General features: G+C 45.3%; 1 protein-coding gene across 1 annotated transcript in view; it reads left to right on the plus strand.

The window, feature by feature from the left end:
* The window catches only part of GPN2 (GPN-loop GTPase 2), a 125657-nt gene extending 118482 nt beyond the window's left edge, over window positions 1–7175 (plus strand). Inside the window, exon 6 of the mRNA XM_085637717.1 lies at window positions 6777–7175. Coding sequence (XP_085493843.1) covers window positions 6777–6849 — 73 coding nt within the window. The 3' untranslated portion in view covers window positions 6850–7175. The remainder of the gene's footprint in view (window positions 1–6776) is intronic.
* The last annotated feature ends 1261 nt before the right edge of the window (window positions 7176–8436 follow it).

Here is an 8436-nt window from a genome sequence, read left to right on the forward strand (position 1 = left end):
TACAACACACATGGGTTTCTTCACTGTTATTACTACGCTCCATCTTTCCCTGTTGGCGAAAAATAATCTGAGGATGGAGCCGAAGCCCATGCGCAATACGATCCAAGGGAGGAGTCACCGACCTCGTGACTTCCAAAGACTTTCCAAGAGGAAAAACAAACTGCAAACATCCGGGCCCAACACCAGATGGCGATCTATGCAAAAGTGTGTAGATCTGCAGCTCTACATGCCAAGAACAGATGCATACTGGTGAGTAGCATATTCCTTTTTCCTTCTTGGCAATGAATGAGACCTAACTGATTGCTGTTGACTGGCGTGCTCAAGTTAGATTAAGATTTTTATGGAATAAATAGAGGTGTTTTAAGCAATTATCTATATTGGGTCAATATGGGCTGACTACACAAGCTTGGTAGGAGGGAGTACCACACCTTTGCAGGAGCGATGGAGAAGATCAACCTCCTTATGTCTAGGTTCAAGAATTGGGTAAAATTGAAAGGCTCTGATGCACTGGTCGCAGACATCTGTTTCGTGTATGCTAGTTTAATTTGTCAGCCTTAAAGTCTGATGTGCCCTGGTAAACAACCAAATGTATTGCAGACAGGAAATCATTTTAGTTGTTGCAAAGTGGCAGAGTCATGATCAAACCTATTGATGCCGCTTACCAGGCTGCTGGGTTTCTTTTTGCGTCAGCTAAAGATGGGCTATAAGAGTGGTTGATGCAGATGGATAAATGGAGTTCCTCTAATCCGATTGTAACTGAAATAATGCATTAATCGCAGGAATGTGAACATTCAATCCATAAATGGAAAGATGGTGCATACAGAACTTAGGGCTAGATGTAGGACCGTTTTAACGTTTGCGAATTGGAAATCGTCCCGTTTGCGACCACTAAAAAGGGTTGTAGCATGTACCAAACCTATTTTGTGAGTCGCTATTAGGAAGGGGCATGCCAAGGGCGTCCCTGCCTAATAGCAAGTCGCAGGAGGATGTAAGATTGTTTTGCAACCACAAATGCGGTTGCAAAACTGTCGCATGTACCTCTAATTTCAAATTGGTGATAAGCCAGTCACAAACGGGAAGGCAGCAGAAATGTTTTTCAATAGCAGGCAGTGGTCCCACGGACCACTGCCTGCTCTTAAAAAATGAAACTAAAACATTCCATTTTTAAAACCGCCGCATTTACCGCTAATTTCAAATTGATGGCAAGCCAGTTGCAAATGGTATGTGGTCCCCAGGGACCCCTTCTACTTTGTGAATGGCAGCAAAAATGTTTTTTAAGAGCAGGCAGTGGTCCCACGGACCACTGCCCATTCTTAAAAAATGAAACTGAAACATTTCATTTTTATATTTTTAAGTGCACCCCGTTTTCCTTAAAGAAAAACTGCTGCATTTCGGGGAAACAAAACTGCTCTATTGAAAGAGCAGTCACAAACATGGTGGTCTGCTGACCCCAGCAGGCCACCATCCCTGTGAGTGCCGGCATTCCCAGTGGGTCGCAAAATGCGACCTATCTCATGAATTTTAATGAGGCAGGTCCTTTGCAACCCATTTGGGAATCGCAAACAGTGTCTCAGACACTGTTCTACATCAGGGTTTACAACTCACAAAAAATGTAAATTGTGAGTCACAAATACTGACAATCTTGCATCTGGCCCTTTACTCCTATCTTCATGTCTAATGTAGTAGGTGAGCAAGAGGCTACATGTTTATATTAAAAATAGACCGGGCCTGCTTGACGAAGGTAAACTTACACTTTTGTGTAAGTTTACGTATGTTTTGAAAACGTATACTCTGCAGTCAGGGCAGAGAACCCCGCAGTTAAGATATGACATGCCTGTCTTTTTATGTGTGGAGTTCTCTACCCTGACTGGGAGCCTCCACAGCTGTAAACTAACTATTAGATCGGAGTTAGGGAATCCCATAACAAAGGTAAACGTACACAAAAATATAAATTTAACTTTGTGAATCAGGCCCATATAGTTGAACCCAGTGGGACACTATGATTGAGTAAGAAGCTTGGTGAAGTAACTGCTGGTGATCTGATACAGATGTCGGCCAGCTTAAAATTGTGACTTTAGATGCATAAATCTTTGACTTTGGAGATGAGAATTATATGATCAATACTGGCGAAGAGTGCTGCGAGGTCTAAAAAATCAGATCCTTAGAAAGCCTCCGGCATCAACCTGTCTATGCAGAGACAACAGCAAACCAATGATGGACGGAATGCTGACAATGCAAACATTCTCCCCCAGTCAAAAGAGCTGGGTTAAATCCATCGTTCTTTTGCCCACTACTCCACCCCAGTTTGGACCCAGCCATATGCAAATCAGTCTTGACTCTGTGCCCCATGGGAACAGTCCAGACCGAACTGACAGGCCAGGTCTTCCCTGGTCCGGAAACAAGCATCCTGGGACCGGTTTCAGGGTATGTCACCCTTCTTCAGCCAGGCTAGCTTGATTCCAGTGGCACAGTGAGCAAGGGACCCACGTCTGCACATACCCATCCCACTTAGGGCGAAAAGTGTTACAGCAAACAAATGATGGACGGAATGCTGACAATGCAAACATTCTCCCCTAGTCAAAAGATCTGGGTTAAATCCATAGTTCTTTTACCCACTACGCCACCCCAGTTTGGACCCAGCCATATGCAAATCAGTCTTGACCCTGTGCCCCATGGGAACAGTCCAGACGGAACTGCCAGGCCAGGTCCTCCCTGGACCGGAAACAAGCATACCCCGAAACCGGTCATAGAATGCTTGTTTCCAGTCGAGGGAGGGCCTGGCTTGCCAGTTCAAGCTGGACTGTTCCCATGAGGCACAGTGTCAAGACTGATTTGCATATGGCTGGGTTCAAACTGGAATTGCATGCTGAGCAAAAAAACAATGGATTTAGGCCCAGATCTTTGTACTGGGGTGAATGTATGACATTGTTCTGCATTCTGTCCATCAACTGTTGTTTTTGCATTTGTCACCCCGAGTGGGATGGGTATGCCCAGACGTGGGTCCCGTGCTCTCCATGCCACTGGAATCAAGCTATCCTGGCTGAAGAGGGGTGAAACCCCGAAACCGGTCCTAGGATGCTTGTTTCCAGTCCAGGGAGGACCTGGCCTGGCAGTTCGGGCTGGACTGTTTCCATGAGGCACAGGGTCAAGACTGATTTGCATATGGCTGGGTGAGTGCCCCACACAGCACTCGCGGGATGCCGGCTTAATCTTCCTTATCTTATGGACGGCCCTTGAAGTACGCCGTATAGGCCCCCTGGCTTCACTCACATCACATTCATAATTGTTCACCGACATGTCTTGCGCATCAATCACTTGAGCACACGCGGAACAGAGTGAGCATGTTACTGCCACTGTCCGGCCTGTGAGGAAGAACAGTTAGTGATTATTTGTCACGCACAAAGGTCAGGGATCTTAGACACGTTACAATTTTATGGAAAAAAAATTATAATTCAACTGATGTTGTGAAATGCTCCGCTGAGTTTAACTGAAGTTTTTGACTGGCATGTTTGGCGTGAAATATAATTTATTTTGTTTGCTCTGTTGCATAACTGCATAATTTTAGCTTGAGCTAATTTCCTGCAAGCCTGCAGTTGAAAGCTAAGGAGGGTCTATCGATTATGCTTTGAACCAAGGATTAACAGTTGGGCTGCTTCCTTTCATAAACAGCGGTCCCCCTTGCTCCGTTGTGAGGACCCTGGCTTCCCGGAAGCCTTGCATGGAATCAAACTGTCATCCTGCTGCGTGTGATAACAACAACAAACCCAGTAGGAGAAGCAGAGAAAGTGGTTGTCGTGCATTTTTTTAAGATCTTCTTTTAAAAAAAGTAGCACTTGGGTGCAAACAGCGCTAACACGAAGCCATACATTTCTCTTTACGGAACCTCAATAGTTTTTTCCCCTTATATCTTGGTCTTGGTGTTTATGAAACTTAGGATCACTGCTTGAAAAAAACAAGTATTTGCAATGCAATAGGTCTCACATTTGCAAGAGTTTGAGCTGTTGGCATTGTAAATGACAATGCCTAATATTTGTGTCTTTTGAAAACCTACAAGTGGGGCGTAAACACTCACTATGTACTTGTAGTCGTTGCTTATAAGATGCAAGGTTGGCAGTAAAAGAGGCGCAGTTACTGCCAGTCTTGCTTCTCGTAAGCAAGGACTAGAAGTACAAATTGCGTTTTTATGCACCGCTTGCGGGTTTTCAAAACACATAAATAAAAGGCATTGTCATTTACAGTGCTAACAGCTCACTCTCGCGAATGCGCGACCTTTTGCATGGCAAATGCTTGTTTTTAAAGTCAGAGAAACCGTGCTAAATATTAAAACCTCAACTTCTGTTGATTGAAACGTGACTGTGACCAAAGCAGTAAGTGAGTTCACGCCCAGCCCCATAATATTGCTATGGCAAGCAGACCCTGATGGCTTCTTTTGCTCAATTAAATTGCAGTGCATCATCATTACACTATGTCGGAGGATCTCTAATTATGCGTGACAAATGCATTTTAGTGCAGTGATGTGGACACCTGCATTAAAATGCGTTAATCTAGCTCCTGATGCATGGTATATGGCAGGACTGCCTACTCCCACCATCAATAGCTCATCATGCCCTATGCCAGAATGCCCTGCAAGGAGCATGTAGATGTGCCCTGCATGCACCAGGCATCCATAGGCCCTTCATTGCCAAGTCAAGGGTCCCTTCCATCTGCCCCACTTCCACCCTCAATCACCCACGCCCGATGCAGGCTGCCCTCTGAGGAGTCTGCCGATGTGTTCCACATGCACCAAGCATCCACAGGCCACTTCTTTCCCTCTGAGGCTTGGAGCCGCAAGTCCCAAGTCAGCACAATGCCACAGAAAACATGATGACTAGCAACCCAGTGCTGTTGTGCTTAGCTTAACCTAATTTCTAAATTACACCTCAAAAAAGTATGCCAATAAATATCAAAATACACCACATATTAGTGTGTGACTCTTAAAAATGTGGGCTATCTAGGTAAGGTAAACTTCCCTTTTGCTGTCTAGCTTGACAACATAGCTGTGTGGATGACACATATTTAGCAGTACTTTAAAATATGAATAGAGTGGGCTTTCGCTTGGCTAGATCCAGATGTCTGTTACTCTAGCACCTTGTGCTGTCAACTGCTTATGTATTCTGCCTTCCAGGGGTCATATTACTAAAAGGGCAGATTTTTCCCTGTTTTCGCCATGTCTCACTTTTAAGGTACAGGTACTACAGCTGGAAACAGGAACTCCAGCTGCAAACAGGGAAGATGCACTCTATTATGATGAATGCCCTCCTCTCAGGATAACCGCAAACTTGTGCTGCCATGGGGAAGCTTAATCAGGTAAAATACGGAGCAACTGTTTAAAAGCAAGAGAGTTTCAACCGCTTGCAGGCGTGTGCAGTGAGTACAGCACCACCATGCTTTGGGATTCCTGGGAGGTCCATTGGACCCCCTTTCAGCCCATGAGAGAGCTGCCCACAGGTGGCACACTGACAGTGCACCATCTTTTTGTGGCGCACTATCAGTGCGCCGCCTAAGGACATATTTGCCTGTACGCCCACCTCATTAATATGGTGCGGCGCAGAGACAAAGTGATTCCCTCATTTGCTTTGGGCCATGCCAATACATGTTATAAATAGCATCCCAAAGTATGTAGGGTGTAATAGTTGAAGGTTATGTAGCTTAGTGGGGGACGCATTACAAGGTACTCGGTCTCTTAAGGCTGGTTTAGGTAGGAATTTGGTGAAGATGGTATTTCAAATTGTTACTATTTTGTTTTGGAATAAGCTGGTCAGGATTTTACAAAGTAATGGAATTAAAGTTGTTGTAATACTATGTGGAGTTGTAAGCTCTTAAATGAATTGTTTAGACAGGTTAAAGGCAGTGCTTAATTTGAGCCAGTGGTTTGCTGCGTTCGGCAGCAGCACTTAATTGCTAACACCGGCACTTATGACAGTCTGCCACATAGCGGCGCTGTTTGTTTTATTTAGAGATGAGCATAACAACAGTTGTTTATTAATTCAATGTACATTAAAAATAATTAATACCTGTCACCCTAGCCATTCTTACATCTTTGGGGACCTGGAAAAGTCTGAAGTGTCACACCTGTAGGAGTGTGATGGCTAGTAGGTGTGATTGTACTGTCATTGGTAGCAGAGGCGCAACTAGAGCCAAATTTCGGGGGGGGGCTAAGAAACAATTTGGGGGGGGGCTGAATCTTTTAAGCCACAGGCAGAGTGGAGCTGCAGGGGCTCTTAGAAGGGGTGAAACACCAGCGAGGCCTCATTAACATGCAAATGGTCTTTTAAAGACCTGTGAAGTGCTCGGGTGCGGCTGTGTGTACGCCGAGAGGCTGTCTCATCCCGGGCTGCCACACACGACGGGGGGGGGGGGGGGGGCTGAAGCTTTGTGAGTCCAATGGGTGTTGCGCGCCTGATTGGTCGCACTGTTGGGGGCAATGGGTTGTGCAAGCTGCAGTAGCCTCTTGACAAGGGCCCTGGCAATTATGTTTTTTATTTTATAAATTAAGCACTGGTTTGTGGCATTAGATTGACGTTGGGTAAAATGTTTTTTGACAACTTAATTTCATTTTTATATCCTTTAGCATTCATAGCTAAAAGAATCTTTAGGTTCTGAGTGTATGATCCTCTCCATTTCCTTCGTAATTGGTGTATTTCAAGTTTTTTCTGTGCAATCACCACCTCTGAGTCACACTCTGAGGTTCCAGGACTCTGGCTATCTGATTCTTTCCTTAACCCTATCTTTCCCAGCACCCTTGGCATTCAGGATAAGTATGTGGAGCCTGAGAGTCGGACGGTGGAGGAAGAGGCGATGGAGTTGTGATTTCAGTCACCCAGGGAGCCTAGAGACAGGACGTGATTTCCGGTTACTGCGTGACCTGGAGCATGGATTCCATCATGAAGTAATACGGTCAAGCCTCCTTAGAAAAATGGCGCGAAGACTCCCTGCTCTCGTCCCTCCACCAGCCGCTGTAGACCTCCAGGGTCGGCATTAAACAAGAAGCGACGGAAGAGGTTTGTCTCAGTGACTGATAAGAAAACTCGGAGGACCCTTCCCTTGACAATGGAAGATACTGGCTGCTGTTTTACCGTTTTGTTTCGATATTTCTTTTCATATTTGGAGCTTTAATAATAAAAAGTTCAACTCTATTTCGTTTCTGTTTTATAATGGATTTTGTTTTATGCTCGTTACCTGGCTCTTTTAGATACTTACAAATCCTTTTACCCCCAGTCCCTAAAGGTACTCTCCTCTGATGGAAGGAAATAACTCTAACGTTTCATTCCCTTTTCCAAGAGTCCAAGATAAATGAGTAACGTAAAACATCTGGAAAACGTAATCAAATACCCAAGGCGAGATTTACCTCATTGTCTTTCAAAACATCTTTTTTCCTCCATGAGGCATTTGTAGTGTGCATTTATGTTTTTTAGATGCAAGCTGCTAAGTTCTGTTTCTGGCTACCTCAAGCAATGACGCTTTGATGGCTGTGCACTCACTATCATGTCCTCCTAATAAATATCCATTTCGATGACCCCATATTCTCGTTCTTGGCTACACATCTTCCCTGTGTATATCACATAAGGATTGAGTTGAGAGACGTTCTGTTTTCAATACCCTGGTTTCATTTTATGTTTTGTCGGTCATTATCCATTTCTGGCATGCCACCGGTCTTGTGTTCAGAAAGCTCATATCTGCTTGTCAGATAAACTGTCTCCAACTTGATGTCAGGCAAGGTTGAAGGTTGAGAGACTGGAAAGTCGTAAAAAGGAGCAGGCCTTTGAATCTGAAGTGTACTCCCCTTTGCATTGGAAACTGCTGGTTAAAGGAATATGAGAAATGCTGATAGGAAAAGTGCACCATTACCCGGGACTCCCAGCTGTGTGGGGTAAGGACCAACAATAGAGGCCCATCGATTGAAACAGTAAAACAACCACAGAAATAAAAAGAGCGGATAGTGGGGACCATTGAGCAAAGCCATGGAGGAGCTGCGCCACCCACTGTCGGGCCACCTTTTGAATGTGATCGGACACCGATGCCCGCTGAGCTAGATACTGAGGGCCTGATTACAACTTTGACGCAGTTTCACCAGTTCTCTGCCAGCACGGCTGCGCCAAAGCCGCGCAAAGACCGCCCACCTGGTTACAAGTTAAACTCTGGCAGGCGGATGGTCTTTTTGTGGTTCCCTTGGCGGTGCTAGAAAAACAGGCACTGCAATGGGAACAGGAAAAATGTTCCAGGATGGCATGGACGTTGATGTCCATGTCGTGCTTGAACTGGGGGTGCAAGTAGACGGGGGACACATGTTGTGCCCCCCCTGAATGCAGTCCCCTTTGTTTCCACACCACCAGCCTTTTCATGGTGGACTCACGCCCGTGAAAAGGCTGGCATGGGGAAACTCAATATGCTGGGCGG

The sequence above is a fragment of the Triturus cristatus genome, chromosome 12 (assembly GCF_964204655.1).
Source record: "Triturus cristatus chromosome 12, aTriCri1.1, whole genome shotgun sequence".
NCBI lineage: Eukaryota > Metazoa > Chordata > Amphibia > Caudata > Salamandridae > Triturus > Triturus cristatus.